The sequence below is a fragment of the Thalassophryne amazonica genome, chromosome 15 (genome assembly GCF_902500255.1).
Source record: "Thalassophryne amazonica chromosome 15, fThaAma1.1, whole genome shotgun sequence".
NCBI classification, from domain to species: Eukaryota; Metazoa; Chordata; class Actinopteri; order Batrachoidiformes; family Batrachoididae; genus Thalassophryne; species Thalassophryne amazonica.
The window spans coordinates 40,125,718-40,153,519 of NC_047117.1; the positions used below are offsets into that span (position 1 = coordinate 40,125,718).

At 47.5% G+C, this 27,802-nt stretch overlaps 1 protein-coding gene across 3 annotated transcripts in view; it reads left to right on the forward strand.

Annotated features, from left to right (window-relative positions):
- doc2d (double C2-like domains, delta) overlaps positions 1-27,802 on the forward strand; it is a 152,973-nt gene that overhangs the window by 123,801 nt on the left and 1,370 nt on the right. Inside the window, exons 9-10 of one of the 3 annotated variants that reach the window (XM_034188563.1) lie at positions 1,643-1,724; positions 7,011-7,107. In XM_034188563.1, the coding sequence (XP_034044454.1) occupies positions 1,643-1,724; positions 7,011-7,107 (179 nt within the window). The remainder of the gene's footprint in view (positions 1-1,642; positions 1,725-7,010; positions 7,108-27,802) is intronic. The other 2 variants (XM_034188564.1, XM_034188565.1) reach the window with 2 other exon arrangements.

A 27,802-nucleotide genomic window follows, 5' to 3' on the forward strand; every position in this document is an offset into this window, starting at 1 on the left:
ATATTTCAGCTTTTAAAATTCTGTTTTGATATTTATGATATAGCACCTTTCATGATTATTACTGAAGTAAGTTTTGATGTTTTTCTTTTTAAACTTTAGATTAGATTAGATTAGATTAGATTAGATAGAACTTTATTGATCCCTTGGGAAATTTATGTTCTAGCAGCATTGTATAGCAGCACACAGAGTATCAAAAGTGAAAGTAAAAAAGAAAAACAGTTTGCGAATATAAATATAACTAGGACTGCAAGCAGTCATATATGGGCCCTCGTGTCTGCGCGACCGCCTCCCCGGGCCATCGTGTCCCCTTGTGACCAGATGTTGGCAGGTGTGTAAAGGGGCAGGCACTTATCAACCAGTTCAGCTTTCAAGCAAATCAGACAGGGAGGCTGAGTAGTATGATGCTCATGTAGTTGGCACACACTCTCTAGTCCCCCTTTTTAAATATGGGGACCACCACCCCAGTTTGCCACTCCTTAGGCACTGTACCAGACCTCAACGTAATGTTGAAGAGACGACTCATCCAAGACAATCCCTCCACATGCCTTCAGCATTTCTGGATGGATCTCATCAACCCCCGGGGCCTTGCCACTGCGGAGTTGTTTGACTACCTCAGTGACTTCCACCAGGGAAATTGATGAAAATCCTCCATCAGCTTCCAGCTCTGCCCCTACTATAGAGGACACTCCGGTCTGATGCAGGAATTCCTCAAAGTGTTCCTTCCAGCACTGGATTTCATCCCCAGTTGAGGTCAACAATGTCCCATCCTTACTGTAGACAGCTTGGATGGTTCACTGTTTTCCCCTCCTGAGGTGCCTCACGGTCCGCCAGAAGCACCTAGGTGCTGACCAAAAGTCCTTCTCCATGGTTGCTCCGAAGACTTCCACACACACTGCTTTGTCTCCCCCACAGCAGAGGCGGCTGCCCTTTGAGCCTGTCGGTATCTTGCAACTGCCTCTGGAGTCCTCTGAAATAACATATCCACACAGTGTTCGAGGGTTGCCACCCCTCGAGGCACCTAAGACCTTCAGGCCACAGCTCTCCGCTGCAGCTTCAGCAATGGAAGCTTTGAACACTGCCCATTCTGGTTCAATGCCCCCAACCTCCACAGGGGTACTAGAGAAGCTCTGCCAGAGGTGTGAGTTGAAGATCTGTCAGACAGTGGGCTCCTCCAGACATTCCCAGTTCACCCGCACTATCCGTTTGGGCTTACCAGGTCTGTCCAAAGTCCCCCCCCACCCTCTGATCCAACTCACCAGCAGATGGTGATCAGTTGACAGCTCCACCCCTCTCTTCACCCTAGTGTCCAGAACATGCGACTCCATTCATTCCTGCCACATCAGCAGGTCTTACTGTTACATCACAGTGAGATATGAACTAAACAATTTCATCTTCTGAGAAAAAAAAATGATGCCTTGAAAGTTTTTTAAAAGCAATATATGTACGGTGCCAGTTGTACCACAAATTTCAACATGTTAGTGCTACATTTCCCTTTAGACTACATTCAAATTCAGCAAGTTCCTATAACTATAAGCAATGTAGCTTTTTGTTATTGGCTGTTTCTGAAGAGGATACAAAGTTCAAGTTCAAATGAATTTTAATGCTGTTTAGCACTCACTCTTTTACTTTTTCTCTTTGTCAGTGTCCTACAGCCAGATATGGGGAAAAAATCCAAGTACAAAACTTCTGTGAAGAAAAAGACACTTAACCCTGAATTCAATGAGGTACAAGTCTGCTCTCTGACTGCAAATAAATATACCGTACAGTCAGGGACTTAAATTGTTTGTGTTTGATATTTTGTTTTTTTCATCTTCATTCATTGAAAAGCATGCTCTCTTGGGTTGAGGTCACACTCTGCTGTCTCAATGACAAAAATTGATTTAACAATTTGCATAGATTTTTTTTCACTTCACTAGCTAAGTTGAAATAACTTTTAAAATGTATGCAAATTGTTACATCACTTTTTCTTGTTGAGACAGCGGTTTATTTTTTAGTGTGCAGGTGATTCACTTGTCCATGTAAAGTATACTGTTTATTTGGCATGATGTTTTTGGCCATTAACCTGTCATGATTGTACTGTGAGGTTTTGTCAGGGTTTAGGTTGTGGGATTTGTTGCTGTCTTGTTGTACTTGATTGTGTTTGTTGTGAGGGGTTTTTCTTGTCTTCTGTCTGGGTGTTTGGTGTTGGTTATTTCTCTCCTGTCCTCTCTCCTGAGTGCCACACCTGTCCTGCATTTCCTCCTTATCACTCCCTCTTTATTAGTTGCACTTTTCCCCTCACCTCATTGCGAGATTGTTGTGCATTGTGATTGTTGTGATTGAATGTTTCTTCTGAGCGTTTAGTCCTGTTTTTGATGCCGTCAAGCTGAAGAAGGAGTCTTACTTATCTTTGTTGGTAGGTGGGACCCCAGAGGCAGCTGACAGGTACCGGCAGGCCAAGCCCGTGCAGTCGCAGAAAACTCGGGTCTGGGAGGAGTTCAGGGAGGCCATGGAGGAGGACTGTCGGTCGGCCTCGAAGAGATTCTGGCAAACCGTCCGACGCCTCAGGAGGCGGAAGCAGCTCTCCACCAGCACTGTTTACGGTGCAGGTGGGGAGCTGTTGACCCTGACTGGGGATGTTGTCGGGCGGTGGAAGGAGTACTTCGAGGATCTCCTCAATCCCATCGTCACGTCTTCCGAAGAGGAAGCAGAGACTGGGGACTCAGAGGCGGACTCATCCATTACCCAGGCCGAAGTCACCAAGGTGGTTTGAAAGCTCCTCGGTGGCAAGGCTCCTGGGGTGGATGAAATCCTTCCTGAGTACCTTAAGTCTCTGGATGTTGTGGGGCTGGCTGTCTTGGCTGACACGCCTCTGCAACATCGCATGGCAATCAGGGACAGTGCCTCTGGATTGGCTGACCAGCGTGGTAGTCCCTCTGTTTAAGAAGGGGGACCGGAGGGTGTGTTCCAACTATAGGGGGATCACACTCCTCAGCCTCCCCGGTAAGGTCTATTCCAGAGTACTGGAGAGGAGAATTCGACCAATGGGCGAACCTCGGATTCAGGAGGAGCAGTGTGGTTTTCATCCTGGTTGCGGCACACTGGACCAGCTCTACACGCTCCATCGGGTGCGCGAGGGTTCATGGGAGTTCGCCCAACCAGTCCACATGTGTTTTGTGGATCTGGAGAATGCGTTCGACCGTGTCCTTCGGGGCACCCTGTGGTGGGTGCTCCAGGAGTACGGGGTCCTTTGCTAAGGGCTATCCGGTCCCTGTACGACTGCAGCAGGAGCTTGGTTCGCATTGCTGGTAGTAAGTCAAACCTGTTTCCAGTGCACGTTGGCCTCCGCCAGGGCTGCCCTTTGTCTCCGGTTCTGTTCATTATTTTTATGGACAGAATTTCTAGGCACAGCCAGGGTGTAGAAGGGGTCTGGTTTGGGTACTACAGAATCTCGTCTCTGCTGTTTGCGGACGATGTGGTTCTGCTGACTTCGTCAAATCAGGACCTTCAGCGTGCACTGGGGTGGTTTGCAGCCGAGTGTGAAGCATCCAGGATGAAAATCAGCACCTCCAAATCCGAGGCCATGGTTCTCGACCGGAAAAAGGTGCTTTGCCCTCTTCAGGTCGGTGGAGTGTCCTTGCCTCAAGTGGAGGAGTTTAAGTATCTCGGGGTCTTGTTCACGGATGGAGCGTGAAATCGATAGATGTAACGATGCAGCATCTGCAGTGATGCAGTCGCTGTATCGGACCATCGTGGTGAAGAGAGAGGTGAGTAGGGGGGCAAAGCTCTCGATTTACCAATCGATCTACGTTCCGATCCTCATCTATGGTCATGAGATTTGGCTCATGACCGAAAGAAGGAGATCGCGAGTACAAGCGGCCGAGATGAGTTTCCTCCGCAGGGTGGCTGGGCGCTCCCTTAGAGACAGGGTGAGGAGCTTGGTCACTCGAGGCGAGCTCGGAGTCAAGCCGCTGCTCCTCCACGTCGAAAGGAGTCAGTTGAGGTGGCTCGGGCATCTTTTCCGGATGCCCCCTGGACGCCTCGCTGGAGAGGTGTTCCGGGCACGTCCCACTGGGAGGAGGCCCCGGGGAAGACCCAGGACACACTGGAGGGAATATATCTCTCGGCTGGCTTGGGAATGCCTTGGGGTTCCCCCGGAGCAGCTGGGGGAGGTGTGTGTGGATCGGGAGGTCTGGGCGGCTTTGCTTGAGCTGCTGCCCCCATGACCCGACGCCGGATAAAGCGGAATGGATGGATGGATGGATGTTTTTGACTTCCTTGCTTTGATTGTGGACCCTGTTTTTTGTTTCATGCTTTGGATACTGTTGCTTGTAACAGTCAGCCTTATTGTGTAGCAGGCCCTGCGTGAACACTCATTAAACCCTGTTGTACTCACGCCTGAATCCTGCAGTTGTGTCCATCCACCTTGCACCACTGAGTCTAATATGCCCATCCTATCTGTTTGGAAACATTTGGATGAATCTGAGCTAATTGTATTGGCCTTTACATTTCTGAACAAGAGCGCTGTGCTCGTAGAGTGCAAACCTGTGCCAACACTAGTTTCCAATTCCATTAATTTTTACCTTGGTAAACATTTTTAAGGTCAAAGTCATGTTAAAAGTGGCTTTTCATAAACTAAAACATAATAAAAAGTATAGCTCAAAAGAGCTTTTCAATGTTAAAATCAAAAAATCGCTAAATCCACAATACAGATCAGATGTGGATCAAACTTAGTCTGTTCATTGAGAGTGCCAGTTTGCACCTCAGTGTCACAAATGAGAGTGATTGAGGCATGTTTGATTGAGATATAATGCAAACTGTACACCAAATGGTCTTTTCAATATTAAATTCAAATATCCACTAAATCCACAGTCCAGATCAGATCCGGATTAAACTTTGTCAGATGATACTGAGTGCTAGTCTGAACCTCACTTTCAAATGTGAGAGTGATTGGAGTACGTTTGATTAAGATATAATGTAAAAAAAGTTAGTCCCTTCGGCTACTCCCTTATTTACACTCAGGGTCGTCACAGCAAATCCAAGGTGGATCTGCATGTTGAATTGGCAAAGGTTTCACGCTGGATGCCCTTCCTGACGCAACTCCACATTACATGGAGAAATGTGGCAGGGGTGGGATTTGAACCCTGAACCTTCTGCACTGAAACCAAGCACATTAGCCACTTGGCCACCACCCCTGCTAAGATATAATGTAAAATATACCTTAAATGGGGTTTTCATTGTTAAATTTAAATGGCCACAAAATCTGTAATCTGGATCAGATCTGGATCAAACTTTTGTCAGACGATAATGGATACATCCTACATAATGCTTTCAAATATGACAGAAATTTGATCTTTTTTGACAGTTATAATTTCTGGAAAATTCCTTCTCGATGTTAAAGATAGGGATTTTTCCCATTTTCAAAGATTTTTCCTGACTTTTACCTTTTAACCTATGATCTTGAAAATTGAATCAGTTCTTGCCTATCAGAATATGAATCTTCAGTAAAAATTTCATTACGATATATGAAAACTTGTGGGCTACAGGTTGTTCACAAACAAGCAGACAAACAAACACAGCATAATTACAAGTACTTCCTCCAGCTTCACTGGTAGAGGCAATTATGCTGCTTCCATTAGCAGTCGCATCACCAGTGTCATTGTAAGCATTGCGTGCTCATGCTCAGTGCCTCTGCCATGTATGACAGATGATGTCGTGCATTTTATATCATGAGCCACCTATCCTTCTCCATACACCTGTATTCCCATCATTCCGGTCAGTTAAACTGTTGTGAAAGTGTTTTGACACGGACCCACAACAGGGGGCGTAAATGAACGGACAATAGATGAGCCAAAAATACAACACTTTACTGTTGTGAAGCGTGCACAACAAAATACAGACAAATACAGAATTTGGACAGAGTCAAATGTACAAAGGTGACGTGTGGGCAGGCTCGAGGATAGAAGACGTCCGTCCAGAGAAGAGCCGGATCCCACACGATTTCCACTGCCACCGAACCCGGAGAATACTGGAGCCGCCAAGTTCCGAGTCCCCAGGTGGCCACCGTCTCCGGCTGTCAGATCTGGTACTGCTGGCAGGAAGCAGAAACAGTTATGTGTGGGTGTGTGTACACCCAGCAAATACAAGCAGCGACATTTCCTTAATGGTGGGTAAGACACCTCCACCTCCAAAACAGGAACACAATACCAGTAGCACCTACTGAACACGGCTGAGAGTTTTACCTCCAAAGGCAAACAATATCTCGGCGACGAGGTGGAGATGTCGTCCGGCTTTTGTGTGTGTGGTTGATGACCAGGAGATTGGTGACAGCTGTCATAGTTGATGAGTGACAGCTGTCACCTCAGCTGTTCCTGAAAGGCGGCAGCGCCCTCTCGTGCCTGAAGCCCGCACTTCAGGTAGGGCGCCCTCTGGTGGTGGTGGGCCAGCAGTACCTCCTCTTCAGCGGCCCACACAACATAAACATGGTTTCATCTGTCTGAGGAATCTTGTACCGGAGCTGGACATGCTTTGTCTTTTCTTTTTTTTTTTTCCATGATTTCTGGCAAAGTTGAATCTGGCTTTCCTGTTTGTGAGTGTCAGTAGTGATTTACACCTTGTAAACCCTCTGTATTTATAGCCATGAAGGGGTCTTTTCATTGTAGACTTGTTAGTGATACATCTCCCTCATTGAGAGTGTTCTTCACTTCGTCACTCCTTATTTAACTGACAGTAGATTTCAATAAGTTTGGATTCACCACTGAAGATGAAATGACCTTTGGATAGACATATTAATGAAGATCTGCAAAACACACATAACTTTAAAATCAGTTCAGAGGAGCTACTGCACCGAATTCTCAGCACCAATCTTAATGTTTTCAATGAAAATGTAATAAATTAGTGAATTATTTTCTTTCAACTTTAATACTTGTGAATTACTAATGAACTGTATATTACTAAAAAACTATATATATATGGGGGGGGGGGGGGTGTGTGTGTGTATGTTTATGCTTACTATATGCTTACTTATACAGGAATTCTCGTATGACGTATCTATGGACCTGCTGGCAAAGAAAACCCTGGAGATCTCTGTGTGGGACTATGACTTGGGAATGAGCAATGACTTCATAGGTAGGATGAGATCCTTCTATGTCATCATGAAGAGAGTTGGAAAATAAGCATGACCCTAAATCAATAAACATGACTGTAACACAGAAAACAGAGGCAACTGCATAAAATGTAATATCCTTCAAGACTGGCTTGGGATCCTGCAACTCCCTCATTTCACCGCCAGGAGCCGGGCCTTCTCTCCACACTACAGGCACCCCAGTGCAGCACCTTTATTTATTATAAATAAATATATTTTCCTTTGTACTCTTCTCCGTGTCCAGCTCCCTGCATTTGGGTCCATTGCCTGCTACGGTTCAGCCCCACCCAAACCTCTAACCATAACAATCGAAGTTCTTTTTTGCATGTTTCTGTCAAAGTCTAAGTTAATAAAATAAATAATGTTGAAAAGGTTAAAAACATTAATATTTGATGGATATAGCATTTGCTCTCTTCTTTAAAAATGACACACTGAACCATTAATCCAGTGAAGCAGGCAGTTTTTCTGTCATGACAGTTTTGTTTTTTCAACATTTTTGAGTGGAATTGCATTACTTAAAAAACAAACAAATAAACAATATAACCACTATTTGTTTTGGTTGAACAAGAGCTGAACCTGGACTGATTTCAATGCCCAGGTTGAATGAAAAACTTTCTGAATTACTTTTTCCATACTTTCCTGTTAAACTGAGGCTTGTAAACAGTTCGTAGTTTCTAAACAGTTCCAATGAAAACTATTAACTTTTTATTGTGAAAATGAGTGAAGACCTCCTCTCCTCAAGCCCCCCCCACCCCCTCACTCTCACCGAGCAAACGGAGCATTTTGGAAACATTTTGGTGTTCTCCCACCATGCACTTTGGTCTCTCCCATCATGTCTCTTGTTTCTTCCTGTGTACTTCCTCTTTTAACTTCTTGTTTGCAGTGACAAAAATGTACTTTTGGTTTGCTATGAACAATTCCTGATAAGAGAGTAAATAAAAAATCATTTACCCCTAAAATTGAGGCTAATCAGGAGTTTCACACTGAATGATAGCAAACACCTCAGCCTGAAAGATGGTGATGTATCAGCCCAGTGCAAAGCTCTTTTCCTGCGTAAGTCCTTCATGTTGTATTAACACTCCAAGTGATTACAGGTGAGGCTGTGTTCAGAGCCGAGTCTGACCATGACTCTCTCCCTATTACCACTGTACTAAATTTATTCACAAAAGAATATCTGGGCAGCATGGTGGCTTAGTGGTTAGCACTGTTGCCTCACAGCAAGAAGGTCATGGGACTGTTGCCAAACAGCAAGGTGGTCATGGGTTTGATTCCCACCTGCGGCCTTTCTGTGTGGATTTTGCATGTTTTCCCTGTGTTTGCGTGGGTTTCCTCTGGGTGCTCTGGTTTCCTCCCACATTTAAAAACATGCAGGTTAGGTGAACTGGTAACTTTATAATTGCCCAGGTCTCCCTTGCAAAAGAGATCTCAGTCTCAGTGGGACTAACTTTGTTGAATAAAGGTTAAGTCTTTTTCATACCCTATCACATGGGAAAGTAATAAGTGGAAGATCTGCAGATATTCTTTCCCTGATTAAGCTATAGCTAGCATCTGCCAGTCTTCGCCACTTGCCCAACTGGTGCAACCTTACTGATACAGAGATTGCCTCTGCAACAATTTAGAGGTCCAGAGGGTCTAAGTTCAGAAGTACTTTTAAAGCTGCTGTTGGTGTTGTCCTGAAGTGACTAAAGCTGCTGTCGGTGTTGTCCTGAGGGGACTTGTGATGCAAAGGCATGCCACTCTTTGAACATGAGTCACCATAACCATTGCAGCTCCATGCTCCATTCTGGTCCACGAACCTATTGCAGCATGACTTAGCATGGGTCTTACCACCGAAGTGTAGATCCAAGTCATCATATTGGGACTAACTCCCCGTCAGACGAAGGTCTGACAATACGATGACACTGTTGTAAACTGAGAATTGCCTTATGACATTTCTCAGTTATGTATCTCTTCCAGTTAAGTTTTTTTTTTAAATCTAAATAGACACCAAGGAACTTAACTGACTCAGCTAGTCTTAACTCGATAACGCCCCCATATTTTGGTAGATAGATAGAATTTGGTTTATTTGTGAAGAGGACCATAACTGTTTTGTATGGATTCACAGACAAACTGTTGGACACACAGGCCTTCTCTAATATCTTGAGAGCATTTTGCATGAGTTCTGAAATAGTCCTCAGACAGAATCCCTCAATAAAGACACCTAAATCATTTGTGTAAAGTCTGAGATTATTGAACTCAGCGAGAGCACTGTCCACAACAAGTCACCAAAAAAGAGGAGAGATAACTCCTCCTTGAGGACACCCGCGCTTCACTGCAATCATCACTATACTGTCACCAAGTGAAGTCGTTGCCCTTCTACATTGAAGCATGGCAACAATCCATCTGGTGACAGTGCTGTTCACATGCTTGGACTGCAGAGCTACTTTGACAGAATCAATCGATACATTTTCAAATGCTCCCTGATGAGAAAACAACCTAATCTGTACTGCTGGTGACATAGGGCTCCCCCAATTCTTGTAAAAAGATCATGCAGGGCAGTCTCTGTGGAGAGCCCTGCTTGATATGCATGTTACATGTTTCTGACCTTTTAAGGACACAGTTTATGACAAATCTATTAACTAGTCGCTCAAACCTTTCAAAAGGAATAATGTGAGACTGATTAGGTCAAAATTCTTTACTTTCTATGTAAGAAGGTTTGGACTGGCCTGGGTAGAAAAATCACCCTAGCTAGTCTCCACAATTTGGGAACATAGCCATTAGCCAGACATGCCTCATACATCTTAGTTATAGCATTGATTAGCGCATCCAAGCCCTTCTGTAGAAGAGCAGGGGAAGTCCTATCAATGCCACTAATTTTGTATTGGCCAAATAAATTGATTGCCCATTCCACTCTAGTTTCATTAACTCTCTTACTTGCTATAATCCATTCTTCCACAGTGGGGAAACAAGGAGGCTCATCCAGGATATGTACCTAGAGCAGATTCTTCAGGACATTCACCTGAGTGTTCAGAATGCCCTGTGGTGGACAAACAAACTGCAGGTGATTGACTGGCTCGTCTCCCATGATTCTGTACAGTTTGGAGGAGCTTGGCCCTGAGTCCTGTTAGTTCCGGTCTCCATCATCATGGTTTCTTACCAGGCTTCCAGGTCTTCTGCATACACGCCATCTCGTAGGCTGTAAATACAGTCTCCTGTAAAACGGCAACTTCACTTTCTATGACTTGTACACTTTTAATTCTCACACTTGTTGGCTTAGTGGTCAGCACTGTTGCCTCAAAGCAAGAAGGTCATGGGTTTGATTCCCACCTGTGGCCTTCCTGTGTGGAGTTTGCATTTTCTCCCTGTGCTTATGTGGGTTCCCTCTGGGTACTCCGTCTTCCTCCCACATCCAAAGACATGTAGGTTAGGTGGTTTGGAAAATTTAAATTGTTCATAGCTGTGTGTGCATGTGTGACTGTGTTTGTCTGTCTGTATTTGGCCCTGTGAGCTCAAAGTAGGGCCTATTCTCCAGTCCTTCAAGACATGCCAGGGAGTCCTTGTCCACCCTGAGCAAAAGAAATTGCCCACCCTTTTGGGTTTGGGTGTGGAGGACTCGCCAAACCATTGTACGAAGGTCTGGATTCTGCCTCTGGAGTCTCCTCAAAATGATCCGACTCATGCAGGGGACCAGGAATGAATGCAAAAACTCTCCTGGGTATTGGAAGGTCTTGAACCCTCTTAGCTAAAAAGACATGGTCCTCCCACTCAGGAACTATGAAAATGGTTCTCATGAACCAGTCCAGTGAGGTTATGGTTCTTTATGGACTGATGAGCACTCCATTGAGTGGAATCAACAGCACACGTTCACTTACACTCAGCGGATGTGACAGCTTTACCAGGGGCACCTTGCGAGGTACCAAGAGGCAGTGTTTGCTCAGCACCCATCACCAAAGAGGCAGGTTTATGATGCACTATCCCTAGTACCTTTTCGTTTCTTTATTCCACTTTCTGTGTTTTTATTTTTCTGCCGCCCTGAGGAGGTGGCGAAACTATCCTCCAGAGAGAGTCCTTCCACACTATCAAACAATAGACGGACATCATCCCCTTCAGAATTGTTGTCAAGGTTTGCATCATCTGAAGCCGAAGCCTCAGACGCAGCACTCCCTTCCAGCTCTGAGTTCCACACATGTGGGACACGAGATGTTCCTATAGTATTACTGACAGGCCCAGCTGGGTACCCATCTGGACAAATCAGGGGCTCAGATGTACAACCACAATTCCAATGATGATGGGACGTTGTGTGAAATGTAAATAAAACAGAATACAGTGATTTGCAAATCCTCTTCAACCTATATTCAACTGAATACACCACAAAGACAAGATATTTAATGTTCAAACTGATCAACGTTTTTGTTTATATTTGCTAATTTTGAAATGGATGCCTGGAACACATTTCAAAAAAGCGGGGTGGGGCAACAAAAGACGATGAATGCTCAAAGAACACCTGTTTAGAACATTCCACAGGTGAACAGGTACTTGTAAGGTAAGTGGTAATTGGAAACAGGTAAGTGAGTCCAATGACTGGGTATAAAAGGAGCATCCCCAAAAGGCTCAGCCGTTCACAAGCAAAGATGGGGTGAGAATCACCACTTTGTGAACAACTGCGTGAAAAAATAGTCCAACAGTTTAAGAACAATGTTTCTCAACATTCAATTGCAAGGAATTTAGGAATTCCGTCATCTACAGTCCATAACATAATCAGAGGATTCAGATAATCTAGAGAACTTTCTACATGTAAACGGCAAGGCCGAAAAACCAACATTAAATGTCCTTGACCTTCGATCCCTCAGGCGGCACTGCATTAAAAACCGACTGTTGTGTGGGCCGCTGAAGAGGAGGTACTGCTGGCCCATCACCACCAGAGGGCGCCCTGCTTGGAGTGCGGGCTCCAAGCACAAGAGGGCGCCAGACCCAGAAGAAGTGACAGCTGTCACTCATCCTCTGTACCAGCTGTCACTCGTTCATCATCACCACCATAAAAGCCGGACTGCAACTCCACCTCCCTGCTGAGAAATCGACTACCATTACCAAGGTAATTTCTCTGTGAACTTAAGACTGTATATCTGTCTAAACTCTTCTTTGCAGCCGTTTTCCTGTCGGTGAGACTCGTCTGTGGAGGTGGCGTTTGAGGTGTTCAGCGACGGCTTCGCAACACCTCCCACCCAGATAAGTGCTCAAACAAGAGCTGCACGAGTGTGTGCTTGGAGGTGGAGGCGCTTCCTCCCTCATTAACTGTGGATTTACTGAGTGTGCGGATTCACACTCACTCATCATCTTTCTGCTTTCTGCCAGCAGTACCAGGGTCGACAGCCGAAGACAGAGGCCACCTGGGGACTCGGGACTTGGCGGCTCCGGTGTTCTTCAGACCGTTGGTGGTGGAAGCCGTGTGGGACGCAGCTTCTCTCTCGTTGGGGGTCTTCTATCTTCGAGCCTGCCCACACGTCACCTGGTGTTAAATTGACTGTGCAGATTACAGTACGTTTCGTTGTGTATTATCGCAACATTAAATTGTTACCGTTTTTGGCTTATTCATTGTCCGTTCATTTGCGCCCCCTGTTGTGGGTCCGTGCTACGACACCTTCCCAACACCGACATCATTGTGTAAAGGATCTTACCACGTGGGCTCAGGACCACTTCAGAAAACCATTGTCAGTTAGCAGAGTTTGTCGCTACATCTACAAGTGCAAGATAAAACTCTATCATGCAAAGTGAAAGCCAGACATCAACAACATCCAGAAATGCTGCCACCTTCTCTGGGCTCAAGTTCATTTGAAATGGACAGACGCAAAGTGGAAAAGTGTGCTGTGGTCTGATGAGTCCACATTTCAAATTGTTTTTGGAAATCATGGATGTCGTGTCCTCTGGACAAAAGAGGAAAAAGACCATCCAGATTGTCACCATCGCAAAGTTCAAAAGCCAGCATCTGTGATGGTATGGGGGTGTGTTAGTGCCCATGGCATGGGCAACTTACACATCTGTGGTGGCACCATCAATACTGAAAGGTACATCCAGGTTTTTGAGCAACACATGCTGCCAGCCAAGCAACGTCTTTTGCAGGAAAGTCCCTTCTGCATGTGTTACAACAGCATGGCTTCGTAGTAAAAGAATGCAGGTACTAGACTGGCCTGCCTGCAGTCCAGACCTGTCACCCATTGAAAATGTGTGGCGCATTATGAAGCGCAAAATACGACAACGGAGACCCCAGACTGTTGAACTACTGAAGTCGTACATCAAGCAAGAATGGGAAAAAATTTCACCTACAAAGCTTCATCAGTTAGAGTCTTCAGTTCCCAATTGCTTATTTGAGTGCTGTTAGAAGAAAGGTGATGTAACACAGTGGTAAACATACCACTGTCCCAACTTTTTTGGAACATATTGCAGGCATCCATTACAAAATGTGCAAATATTTGCACAAAAACAATAAAGTTTATCAGTTTAAAAATTACATACCTTGTCTTTGTGGTGTATTCAATTGAATATACATTGAAGAGCAATCAAATCGTCAATCAATCAATCAATCAATCGAAGCAAATCGTTTTCTTTTTTCATTTACATTTTACACAATGTCCCAACTTCATTGGAATTGGGGTTGTAATGAAAGTACCTTTAAATCAGTCCTCACATGAACATAAAGCCAGTGAAATGAGACCAGAAGTGTTGTAATATGATCAAACTTTCTGCTCCCAGTTAGGACTCCACCTGCAGCATTCTGAGCCATCTGAAGACCCCTAGTGCTTGTACATGGCAAAGCAGAAACCACAAGTTTGTTATCATCAATTCTTAATGAAACAAAGGCATGGACCAATTTTTTTGCATCCATCATTGATAGAATTGGTTGAATGTTAATTTTTTTTTTTCTTATATGTAGATCAAAGGACAAAATTCAGTCAAGGATCACCCTTAGATTTTGTTTTACCTTAGTACTGTGTTGAATGACAAGCACATGGAAGTAAATCTGTGCCATCAGAGTTTGAATTTGAATGTCTAAGGTTGAAAACAAAGCAAAACAAAAAAAAAATCATCCACATGTATTTTCACAAAGATTTCCTTTTGTGAAAGACTGAATAAAATTAATGTGTTTTCCAGCCATTGGGGTTTCTTGGCATTTTCTGTCAGCTGGAATAGCACACACAGTGATTCAGTCTGCTGAGAGCAACGAGACAGCAGACAAACTTTGAACATGTGATCTTCTCCAACCTCTAGGATTAGCTGTCAATCAATGATCACCTACAGGAGCGATGGAAACAAGAGCTGAAACTTTGTAGTTTCTGTAAATGGTTGCAGTACATTTTTTCACTGATTTATTAATAGAAATATTAGGAAAAGTTGAACAGGATGTAATATCCATGGACCCCAGAAGTTTAAAATCTCAAAAATGTCTTGTGTTGAAGAGTTCAACGTGCTTTTCATGGATTTCATATTGCAGAGAAAGATCATGATGTTAGGAATAGACCACACTCACAGTTAGGACCCAAACCTACCAAGCCGACCTGGGAGGGCCCGATCGAAGGTCCGGAGAAGGGAGGAGTCCAAAATGAGGCCCGTGATACCCAGGAGCACTCCTCAGGCCAATAATCCTCATAGTCCACCAGAAGTCTGTTGTGTCATTTTGTTATCATTAATTGTATTACCTTTTACACTTCAGTCATCATCAGTTCCAGTATAGTTTTTGTCCAGCCTACATTTGTTTTCAATTTGTAATCATTAGTCAAATCACTTGTTTGTTTGTTTGGTTTTATCAGAGATTAGAGCATGCCATAGGTATTAAAGGCACTGCGCTGCGGTGGTTTGAATCATATTTATCTAATAGATTACAATTTGTTCATGTAAATGGGGAATCTTCTTCACAGACTAAGGTTAATTATGGAGTTCCACAAGGTTCTGTGCTAGGACCAATTTTATTCACTTTATACATGCTTCCCTTAGGCAGTATTATTAGACGGCATTGCTTAAATTTTCATTGTTACGCAGATGATACCCAGCTTTATCTATCCATGAACCCAGAGGACACACACCAATTAGCTAAACTGCAGGATTGTCTTACAGACATAAGGACATGGATGACCTCTAATTTCCTGCTTTTAAATTCAGATAAAACTGAAGTTATTGTACTTGGCCCCACAAATCTTAGAAACATGGTGTCTAACCAGATCCTTACTCTGGATGGCATTACCCTGACCTCTAGTAATACTCGCCAAGTGCTTGCTCACAGGGGGTCGTTTTGACCGTTGGGGTTTTTACGTAATTATTGTATGGCCTTGCCTTACAATATAAAGCGCCTTGGGGCAACTGTTTGTTGTGATTTGGCGCTATATAAATAAAATTGATTGATTGATTGATTGATTATCATATGTTGTACTATCCGTTTATTCTACTTTTCCACTTGTGGGTTCGAGTTTAGTTTGTTCTTTTTATTTTCTTGTTGTTTTTCATTCTGCCTTTCACTGTAGTCATTGGCTGTATTTCCCTTTATACTTTAGCCACGTGGTCAGTTCTGTTCTAATATAGTTTGTTTGTCACCATTGGTTTTCTGTCTCTTATTTCTCTTATTTCAGTCTGCTTTGCTTTTGTCTCACCACACTGTCTTGCACCTGCCTCTGTTTTTTAGTCACATCTCCTTCCAGAACATTCCTCACACCTGCTTCACATCACACCCTGATTACTCTCTCTGTATCTAAACCCTCACTGTCTCTCTGTCCCCTGCCAGTTTGTCGAAGTCCTTTCATGTCCTCGCCCTTTTTGTCACAGTCTTGTTTGCCTCATTTTGACCTTCCTAATATCTCTGATCTGTTGTATGGCTGGGGGGCCTGGCTGCCTTTTTGTTTCTGTCTTTTGTTTTTCCTTCCAGGTGGCTTGCATTTGGAACTGAGTGGCTGTGTTGCTGAGTTTATCAGGACCTCACCCTGATCACCTGAGGCTGATCACCTGCGGCTCATCAGGACTCACAGCTGTGGTGCATCTGCATGGATTGGAACATGGTGGCATTTAAGACTGGAGTGCACAGTGTGTATTTGCCAGAGACTCGACCTTGTGACCAGACGGGTGAGATCGTCGTCTCGGGAGCCATCTCATCATCAGTGGATGCAGAGAACGTCCAGGTTTGATGCACGGTCTGTGAAAGAGGAGGGGGTGAGGTCTCACGCTCGTCAGCACACTTCCTGAGGTACGTTAGATTTTGTGACTAACATTTATACAGTCAGTAAATGTGGTGTCCCTCACACCTTTTTATATTGAGCTGTATGTTAGTCATGTATCGGCTTCCACTGCAGTGGAGTTTTGTGAACTGGATGTTCCATGCCTGCAGGTTGGGAAGCTGATTAGTAATCAAGCCAGGAAGTGTTTGCTGTTTGTACACCTTTAAGTGTTCTCTCTGTGTGTAGAGTGTGGACTCACATAATGGTTCCTTCTTTCACAGACTCGGTTTGTTGCGGCCACCTGGGGGGTGTCGGCGGGGTCCTTGAGTCCGAACAGCTTCTGGCTCCGGACCGTTAGCGCTGCTGGGAGCGCACCACGCCAGACCGCACTTTGTTTTTTACGTATCACTGTTATGTATTAAATTCAGTTAGCCTTTGTACCGTGCTCTGCTTATTTCATACTGGGTCCTTCAAACGCTGGTCGGTTCTCCGAGCTGCGTCCGACACATAACAGTAGTCTCTGGCCAAACATCACGGACCCAGCGGTAGCAGAGACGGTAACGCGCCGGGAAGGCGGCAGCAGACGTTCAGTAGTTATCCGGATCAGTTGCGGGTGCTCTCCGCCCGGATGGTGCGTGTTTGAGACCCATTACTGAATACTGATTTGTGCTCTCTTGCAGCCATGTTCCTGTGTTTGTGCCTTATCCGAGGGTCGTGGTGGAGTGTGACTGGCGACGGCTTCGCGTCACGCTCCGACCGGATAAGAGGTTTAAACGGGAGCTGCAAGAGTGTGTCTGTAATGGGTGCACGCGCACGGCGGAGCTCTGTGGCACGGGTCGCTGAGCTTCCTGTGTTACAGTTGTAGCCCCGTTTCCCCGGATAAAGATAACTACTGCGTCTGTTGTATCAGCTCCGGCGTTATTTAGTTGAGCACATTTTGGTTGTGTTGCACACAGCTGCGCACAAAGATGCAGCTCGTTTGTTTTTTGTCACCAAAGGGGGTTTTTCATTTTTAGCACTTTGGCTCCCTCTTTTGGTGACTGAGTCACATTACCGTCAAGCTCTTAAGTTGGAACAGGTGTGTTCCATTTGTTGGAGCTTGACGGTATAAATCACTTGTTTTGTGTTAGTTCATTTTGTGTGGGTGTTTTTTGAGTTGGTTTTTGTGTGGGATTTTATTTTTTGTTTTTCACTATTTAGTGTCTGGGATCGGGACCCTGCAGTTCTGCCAAAAAAAAAAAAAAAAAAAAAAAAAAAAGGACCCGAGCAACTGTATGTTAGTCTGGTTAGTCTTTCTTTTTATTTCTTTCAGTTTCACCTCCCAGGGTTTGATGGGACGGTCCCCTGGGGGGTCATGGGGGGGTAATTGTTTTTTTTTTTTTCTCTTTTTTTTTGTTTTGTTTTTTGTTGTGCCCTCTCTTCTCCTCTGACTCCAGCCGGGTGAGCCGTAGAGTCGGCGTTGCTGGAGTGGTGCAGTTTGGTTATGCTGGGCGTTTCCCAGGTAACCGCTGCACCTGGGGGGGGTGTTTTTCTCCTTTTGTTTTTCCCCCCAGTTTCCGCCCTCAGGGTTTGACTGTGGTGTCCTCTGGGGGGGAAAGGGCTGTGGGTCCATCTAGCCATAGACGGCCGGGGCTGGGTCCGTTGGTCATGAGGGGAGGCATCTCCTGGGGTTGACGAGTGGTCCTCTGGGAGGCGCTGGGAGGCGCCGTGGGTGACGTTGGATCCCAGAGGGACCTCGGCTGTGGTTATTACTCCTGGAGCTGGCGGGATGTCCTCTGGGGGGTGTTGGTCCCTACATGTCGTTGGGGGGGGGGGGGGGGGGGGTTAGCATTTTTATTTGTTAGCTTAAGTTTGGGTTGTTTTTCTTTTCTCCCCTTCCCGGGGTTTGATGGAATGGGCCTCTGGGGAGGGGGGGGGGGGTGTTTTGGTTGTTTGTGTTTGTCTTTTTGGTTTTATGACTAACCAGACTGTGAACATGGTTGGACAAAGGCTGACCGCACAGGTGTAAGAACTCCTGGCCACACCTGTGCTAAGTGACTGACGGAAACAAAGGCATAGATGCAGCCAGAGGAGAAGACATCAACCGTTCTGTTTGATGAGGATTCTGCTGGAAGATGAATGCGGATACGGTTTCCAGCCATGGTCCCTGGAGGGGGGTGTTTCTCCTGGGCCAGGTTTGTGTGGTCGCCGGGAGGCTTCCCGTGAGGGTGGGGTACTGTTGTATGGCTGGGGGGCCTGGCTGCCTTTTTGTTTCTGTCTTTTGTTTTTCCTTCCAGGTGGCTTGCATTTGGAACTGAGTGGCTGTGTTGCTGAGTTTATCAGGACCTCACCCTGATCACCTGAGGCTGATCACCTGCGGCTCATCAGGACTCACAGCTGTGGTGCATCTGCATGGATTGGAACATGGTGGCATTTAAGACTGGAGTGCACAGTGTGTATTTGCCAGAGACTCGACCTTGTGACCAGACGGGTGAGATCGTCGTCTCGGGAGCCATCTCATCATCAGTGGATGCAGAGAACGTCCAGGTTTGATGCACGGTCTGTGAAAGAGGAGGGGGTGAGGTCTCACGCTCGTCAGCACACTTCCTGAGGTACGTTAGATTTTGTGACTAACATTTATACAGTCAGTAAATGTGGTGTCCCTCACACCTTTTTATATTGAGCTGTATGTTAGTCATGTATCGGCTTCCACTGCAGTGGAGTTTTGTGAACTGGATGTTCCATGCCTGCAGGTTGGGAAGCTGATTAGTAATCAAGCCAGGAAGTGTTTGCTGTTTGTACACCTTTAAGTGTTCTCTCTGTGTGTAGAGTGTGGACTCACATAATGGCTCCTTCTTTCACAGACTCGGTTTGTTGCGGCCACCTGGGGGGTGTCGGCGGGGTCCTTGAGTCCGAACAGCTTCTGGCTCCGGACCGTTAGCGCTGCTGGGAGCGCACCACGCCAGACCGCACTTTGTTTTTTATGTATCACTGTTATGTATTAAATTCAGTTAGCCTTTGTACCGTGCTCTGCTTATTTCATACTGGGTCCTTCAAACGCTGGTCGGTTCTCCGAGCTGCGTCCGACACATAACATGATCTCTGCCACGCTGTGAACCTGAACTATGCTTGTTTTTATACCAAGCCTCTGCCTCAGGATTAACTGTTACCTCCATTCCGCTGACTGCCAAACCATGTACCAAATCCCTGCCTGTTTTTGATAAAGCCTTTTTATTACCTCAGCTCCTCTGCATGCAAGTCTGCATTTTGTGTCCTATTACCTTCTGTGCCATGCCACCAGGAACCATGACAGCTATTGATTGCATTGTTAAGTGTCACTGCTTTCACAGTTCACTAAAGTTCTTGAGAAATGGCTCAAACAAAAACTTTTTTTTGAGAAGTGTGGGATTAGGGGCACAGCACCCCAGTGGTTTCAAAGTTATCACAAATCATCAGCAGTACGTACATATAAACGGGCTAAATTCTGATTGTAGAGCATAAGGCTAGAAGTCTAGAATGGAAATGACATGGCTCAAAATTAGAAGTATTCTACCTCACATGGTGCAGGGGTGGTGGCCAAGTAGTTAGTGCATTTGGTTTCAGTGGAGAAGGTTCCTGGTTCAAATCCCACCACTGCCACATTTCTCCATGTAATGCGGAGTTGCATCAAGAAGGGCATGCGGCATAAAACTTATGCCAATTCAATGTGCAGATCCACCTCGGAATTGCTGTGGCGACCCCAAGTGCAAACAAGGGAGCAGCCAAAGGGACTTAAGTACATTCCACCTCGCGTGTCGTGATGCTATCTTAGACTATAAGCATGCACTATTGGCTACAAAGCAGACCTATTACTCTGATTTGATCAACAAAAACAAGTATGACTCAAAGTTCTTGTTCAACAAGGTGGCAACAGTTATTCATGGACAACCACCTGTAAGTCGCTCTCCTTTTACAGCACAAGATTTCTTGGATTGCTTCGAGAAGAAAATAGATGACTTTAGATTAAACATATCCCAGCATGTCTTAACCCAGCCACTACACCCTGCTATTGAGGTGGGTGCCATTACTGAGGTATTACATAGATTTACAGAATTTGATAGTATCTCACTAGGCAATGCTGAGGAAACTCGTAATGTCTACAAAAAGCACAACCTCCTTATTTGATTCCATACCAACAAAGCTGTTTTGTTGTGTGGGCCGCCAGAAGAGGAGGTACTGCTGGCCCACCAGCAGAGGGCGCCCTGCCTGAAGTGCGGGCTTCAGGCACGAGAGGGCGCTGCCGCCATGGACACAGCCGGGGGTGACAGCTGTCGCTCATTACCTCTTGACAGCTGTCACCCATCTACTCAACATCATCTCACTCCATAAAGACCAGACGTCATCTCCACCTCGTTGCCGAGATATACTTCATTGGAGGTAATATCCTCAGCCGTTTTGTAATTGCAATATTTGTATATTGTGAGTGTTTGCAGGAGTACCAGTTCCTCCGTCGGTGGAAGCTGTGAGAGCGCTGAAGGCACTCTTTTCCCCTGAGGAATCTACAGTACTCTGCAAGTTATTGAGTGAGAGGTGGAGGTGGCATTCCCACCGTTGTTATTACTGGGTGTACACACACCCACACTTGACTGTCTTTGTTCTTCGCCAGCAGTACCAGATCCGACAGTCGGGGACGGTGATCACCTGGGAATTCGGGACTTGGCGGCTCCAGTATTCACCAGGTTCTGGGGCGGCGGAAATCGTGTGGTTCCGGCTCTTCTTAGGACAGACGTCTTCTATCCTCGAGCCTGCCCACACATCACCTTTGTGTATTGACTGTTATGATATTCTGAGATTGTCTGTATGTTCGTTGTGCACATTCACAACATTAAATTGTTATATTTTGGCACATCTATTGACCGTTCATTTGCGCCCCCTGTTGTGGGTCCGTGTCACTACACTTTCCCAACAGGATATCTCGGCCAGCGTCATGGACTCCAAGGGCGTCACCCGGCTGTTGAACGACCAATGGGAGAGCAGGGAGCGCAGGCGTCTGCAGGAGACGTGATTGGTGAGCTGCAGCACATTCTCACCGCCTTTACGGATCGGTTGGATCAAATGACTGAGCAAAACATCCTCCTGAACCGCAGGGTGGAGGCTCTCTCCGCACAGATGGCGGCGAGCGCTCAGGGCGCTGCTGCAGCTCGTCCTCCTGCCAACCCTGTGCAGGATATAAACGTTACAGTGGTGGTTCAACAACCCCTCCCACCATCCCCTGAAGCATACATAAGCCCTCCTGAGCCGTACGGAGGTTGTGTGGAGACGTGCGCGGATTTTCTTATGCAGTGTTCGCTCGTCTTCGCACAACGTCCCGTCATGTACGTGTCAGATGCTAGTAAAATAGCTTATGTGATTGCTCTGCTTCGGGGTAAAGCACGCGCCTGGGCTACGGTGCTCTGGGAACAGAACTCACGGTTGTTATCAGCATACACTGGGTTTGTGGGGGAGTTCAGAACAGTGTTTGATCACCCTAACAGAGGAGAGACCGCTTCAACCGTGCTGCTCTCAATGAGACAGGGACGCGAGAGCGCAGCCGCTTATGCAGTCAACTTCCGCATCGCGGCTGCGAGGTCCGGCTGGAATAACGTTGCGCTCCGCGCCGCCTTCATAAACGGACTGTTGTTGATTCTGAAGGAGCAGCTGGTAGCTAAGGAGGAACCGCGGGATTTAGATGGGCTTATCGATCTCGTTATACGGTTAGACAATCGGTTGGAGGAACGCCGTCGGGAGCGAGGCGAAGGACGTGACCGGATACGCGCCGCCCCTCTCCCTTCCGGGTTCGAAAAGGGGCCGCCCTCCCCACGCTCCACAGCCGCAACGCTTTGTGGGGCAACAGCTCCCCCTGCTGACGTTGTTAGGGAAACGCACAGGGCCAAAATGGGGAGGCTGATCCGTGGAGAGTGTTTTCTCTGCAGCTCAACTGAGTACACACAGAGAAACTGCCCCAAACGGCCAAAACGACAACACTCGCCCTTAGAGACTGGGCTAAGGGGGGGTCAAAACATTCAAGTGAGACACACACAAATTGCCACACGACTCCCAGTCACAATCCTGAGCGGGGATTTAACCCTTCAAGCCCGAGCACTGGTGGACACGGGGTCAGAAGGGAATCTGCTAGACAGCAGATGGGCAAGGGAGGTAGGGCTCCCTCTGGTGGCGCTTCCTTCGCCGTTGCAGGTGCGGGCACTAGATGGCACCCTCCTCCCTTTACTCACACACAAGACACAACCAGTAACTCTGGTGGTGTCTGGAAACCACCGGGAGGAGATTGAGTTTTTTGTAACTCCTTCTACCTCCCATGTGATTTTGGGCATCCCATGGATGTTGAAGCACAATCCCCGGATTGATTGGCCGTCTGGGGTGGTGGTTCAGTGGAGCGAAACCTGCCATCGGGGGTGTTTAGGATCCTCGGTTCCTCCCGGTTCACAGGCTAAGGAGGAGGTCAAAGTCCCTCCCAATCTGACGGCAGTGCCGGTTGAGTACCACGATCTTGCTGACGCCTTCAGTAAGGATCTGGCACTCACCCTTCCCCCGCACCGTCCGTACGATTGTGCCATTGATTTGGTTCCAGGCGCTGAGTTCCCGTCCAGCAGGCTGTACAACCTCTCACGACCTGAGCGCGAATCAATGGAGACCTACATCCGGGACTCATTAGCTGCCGGGCTGATCCGGAACTCCACCTCCCCGATGGGGGCAGGTTTCTTTTTTGTGGGCAAGAAAGATGGCGGACTTCGTCCATGTATTGATTACAGGGGGCTGAATGAGATTACGGTTCGCAACCGATACCCGTTGCCATTGTTAGATTCCGTGTTCACCCCCCTGCATGGAGCCAAAATCTTTACTAAGCTGGATCTTAGAAATGCGTATCACCTGGTTCGGATCCGGAAGGGAGACGAATGGAAGACGGCATTTAACACCCCATTAGGTCACTTTGAGTAACTGGTCATGCCGTTCGGCCTCACCAACGCCCCGCGATGTTCCAAGCCTTGGTTAACGACGTCTTGCGGGACTTCCTGCAGCGATTCGTCTTCGTATATCTGGACGATATTCTCATCTTTTCTCCGGATCCTGAGACCCATGTCCAGCATGTACGTCAGGTCCTGCAGCGGTTGTTAGAGAACCGACTGTTTGTGAAGGGCGAGAAGTGCGAGTTTCACCGCATGTCTTTGTCCTTCCTGGGGTTTATCATCTCCTCTAACTCCGTCGCCCCTGATCCGGCCAAGGTTGCGGCGGTGAGAGATTGGCCCCAACCAACAAGCCGTAGGAAGCTGCAACAGTTCCTCGGCTTCGCTAATTTCTATAGGAGGTTCATTAAGGGCTACAGTCAGGTAGTTAGCCCCCTGACAGCCCTGACCTCTCCAAAAGTCCCCTTCACCTGGTCGGATCGGTGCGAAGCCGCGTTCAAGGAGTTGAAACGACGGTTCTCTACTGCGCCAGTTTTGGTGCAGCCCGACCCTAGCCGCCAGTTCATGGTTGAAGTGGACGCCTCTGACTCAGGGATAGGAGCCGTGCTGTCCCAGAGCGGAGAGACCGATAAGGTACTTCACCCGTGTGCCTACTTTTCACGCAGGTTGACCCCGGCTGAACGGAACTATGACGTCGGCAATCGAGAACTCCTTGCGGTGAAAGAGGCTCTTGAGGAGTGGAGACACCTGTTGGAGGGAGCGTCTGTGCCATTCACGGTTTTCACTGACCATCAGAACCTGGAGTATATCAGGACCGCCAAGCAGCTGAACCCCAGGCAAGCCCGCTGGTCACTGTTCTTCGGGCGTTTTGACTTCCGGATCACCTATCGCCCCGGGACCAAGAACCAGAGGTCGGATGCCTTGTCCCGGGTACACGAAGAGGAGGTCAAAACTGCACTGTCGGATCCACCGGAGCCCATCCTGCCTGAGTCCACTATCGTGGCCACCCTCACCTGGGACATGGAGAAGACCGTCCGGGAGGCCCTGGCACAGAGCCCGGACCCAGGAACAGGTCCGAAGAACCGTCTGTACGTCCCACCAGAGGCCAGAGCTGCAGTCTTGGACTTCTGTCACGGTTCCAAGCTCTCCTGTCATCCAGGGGTGCGAAGGACCGTGGCAGTTATCCGGCAGCGCTTCTGGTGGGCGTCTATGGAGGCAGACGTCCGGGAATATATCCAGGCCTGCACCACCTGTGCCAGGGGCAAGGCAGTACACACAAAGGCCCAAGGACTCCTCCAGCCGCTGCCGGTGCCTCATCGCCCCTGGTCCCACATCGGCCGGGATTTCGTCACGGGCCTCCCGCCGTCCCAGGGCAACACCACCATCTTCACGATAGTGGACCGTTTCTCCAAGGCGGCCCACTTCGTGGCCCTCCCGAAGCTCCCAACAGCCCAGGAGACAGCAGACCTCCTGGTCCACCACGTTGTCCGTCTGCATGGGATACCCTCCGACATCGTCTCAGATCGTGGTCCCCAGTTCTCCTCACATGTCTGGAGGAGCTTCTGCAGGGAACTGGGGGCCACCGTGAGCCCCTCGTCCGGGTACCATCCACAGACGAACGGACAGGCAGAGCGGGTCAACCAGGAACTGGAACAGACCCTCCGCTGCGTCACATCCGCGCACCCGACGGCCTGGAGTAACCATCTGGCCTGGATCAAGTATGCGCATAACAGCCAGGTGTCTTCGGCCACCGGCCTCTCCCCATTTGAGGTGTGTTTGGGGTATCAGCCCCCGTTGTTTCCCGTGGTGGAGGGAGAGGTCGGTGTGTCCTCGGTCCAGGCCCACCTGCGGAAGTGCCGTCGGGTGTGGCGCTCCGCCCGCTCTGCCTTGTTGAAGGCCCGGACGAGGGCGAAGACCCATGCAGACCGCCGGCGATCCCCGGCCCCTGCTTACCAGCCCGGGCAGGAGGTGTGGCTTTCCACGAAGGACATCCCCCTCCAGGTGGACTCCCCGAAACTCCAGGACAGGTACATTGGCCCCTTCAAGATCCTCAAAGTCCTCAGTCCTGCCGCAGTGAAGCTCCAACTCCCGGCTTCACTGCGGATCCATCCGGTTTTCCACGTGTCACGTATCAAACCTCATCACACCTCACCCCTCTGTGCTCCCGGACCGGCGCCCCCTCCTGCTCGGATCATCGACGGGGGGCCGGCTTGGACAGTGCGCTGGCTCCTGGACGTCCGTCGGATGGGTCGGGGGTTCCAGTACTTGGTGGACTGGGAGGGGTATGGACCCGAAGAACGCTCCTGGGTGAAGAGGAGCTTCATCCTGGATCCGGCCCTCCTGGCTGACTTCTACCGCCGACACCCCGACAAACCTGGTCGGGCGCCAGGAGGCGCCCGTTGAGGGGGGGGTCCTGTTGTGTGGGCCGCCAGAAGAGGAGGTACTGCTGGCCCACCACCAGAGGGCGCCCTGCCTGAAGTGCGGGCTTCAGGCACGAGAGGGCGCTGCCGCCATGGACACAGCCGGGGGTGACAGCTGTCGCTCATTACCTCTTGACAGCTGTCACCCATCTACTCAACATCATCTCACTCCATAAAGACCAGACGTCATCTCCACCTCGTTGCCGAGATATCATACTTCATTGGAGGTAATATCCTCAGCCGTTTTGTAATTGCAATATTTGTATATTGTGAGTGTTTGCAGGAGTACCAGTTCCTCCGTCGGTGGAAGCTGTGAGAGCGCTGAAGGCACTCTTTTCCCCTGAGGAATCCACAGTACTCTGCAAGTTATTGAGTGAAAGGTGGAGGTGGCATTCCCACCGTTGTTGTTACTGGGTGTACACACACCCACACTTGACTGTCTTTGTTCTTCGCCAGCAGTGCCAGATCCGACAGTCGGGGACGGTGATCACCTGGGAATTCGGGACTTGGCGGCTCCAGTATTCACCAGGTTCTGGGGCGGCGGAAATCGTGTGGTTCCGGCTCTTCTTAGGACTGACGTCTTCTATCCTCGAGCCTGCCCACACGTCACCTTTGTGTATTGACTGTTATGATATTCTGAGATTGTCTGTATGTTCGTTGTGCACATTCACATTAAATTGTTATATTTTGGCTCATCTATTGACCGTTCATTTGCGCCCCCTGTTGTGGGTCCGTGTCACTACACTTTCCCAACAGGCCCAGCTGTTATCCACAAACAAACACAGACCCCCTCCGATGGATTTGTGCGCAGTGCGCGTGTCCCTGTCCGCTCTGACAGCGGTGTAGCCTGACAGGCTCGGTGTATCGTGATGATCTTTAAGCCATGTTTCCGTCAAACACACAAGATTACTCTGTCTAAATTCACTGTCATGCTCGGCTCTCAGCACAAGTTCATCAAGTTTATTGCTTACCGAGCGGACGTTAGACAGAGTAATGACAGGCAGCAGGAATCTGCTGCGGCGTCTCCAGAGTCGGTGCCTCACGCCTCCCCTGGAGCCACACTTTTTCCTCTTCCCCAGACATTTAAGAGGCCGTCGGATTTCCTGACAGTCCGCAGGTAGACAAACTGAAGGAACCCCACCAGGTGAGCGAAGTGACAAAAGATGCTCTCTGGTGTAGGTAAGGAAGCTTTGCCGGCTTGTGAGGCAGCTCCCGCGCGCAAACGCTGATAGGCAGAAAATGATCCACAGCAGTGCGATTTTCATTGCGACGATAAGGTCCAAAGTGCAAAGTGCAGTGAAGTTCTGACAGGTCACATCCACATTAAACCAATGAACTGCTTAAAAAATACGTTAAAACAAATTTAATCACGCTAATAGGCAAACAGTGAAACAAACAGTGAGCGCAGGGTAGGGAAAAAACACTCAAATGCTGAAAAATCCTGGCACTGGGATGTTCTGAACTTTGAAAATGGCTGGCACTCAATGAGTTAAGAATATTCATGTTCTGAGTTCATAAAAACTTGTTCTGCAAATAGTTCTCTTACTTTTGTGATCAAAAACATTGATTTGAATCTCAGTTTTGAGGCTGTTCTATAAATAGTTTTCAAATAAATAATAAATATAGCAACTTCTGATCAATCCATATCAATTTCAGACTTAAAATAATCTTTTTATCTTGTCACCTCCAGAGACTTTTGGGCTTATGTGCAACAGTTTGCTTTACTATGGGGCACTTTTAATTTTTTTTTTTATTATTATTATTTTAGATAGTTGTGTTTTTATTTATGAGCTATTGATATCTGAATTTCCCCTTGGGGATGAATAAAGTATCTTCTATTTAATTATTTATTTCAGAATAAATGTCTCCATGCGTAACAGGTGGACCACACACAAATGCACATATCGGTCAGTGTGAGACATCATGGTTGTGTGTACAGTACGCACAGTGCATTCACATCCTCATATGCTGGCTATTACAGCAAAGAAAACACACACAGACAACTGTGTGCAAAGCTGTCTATGTGCTTTCCACCAGCAGAATGCACCATAATCATTCACCAGCTTCATAAAATACAATGGAACAAAAATGAAATGTCGAAAACAGAAATTTCTTTCTTTCTTTCTTTCTTTTTAACTGTCACTATGTGAACATGCTTAGTCATAT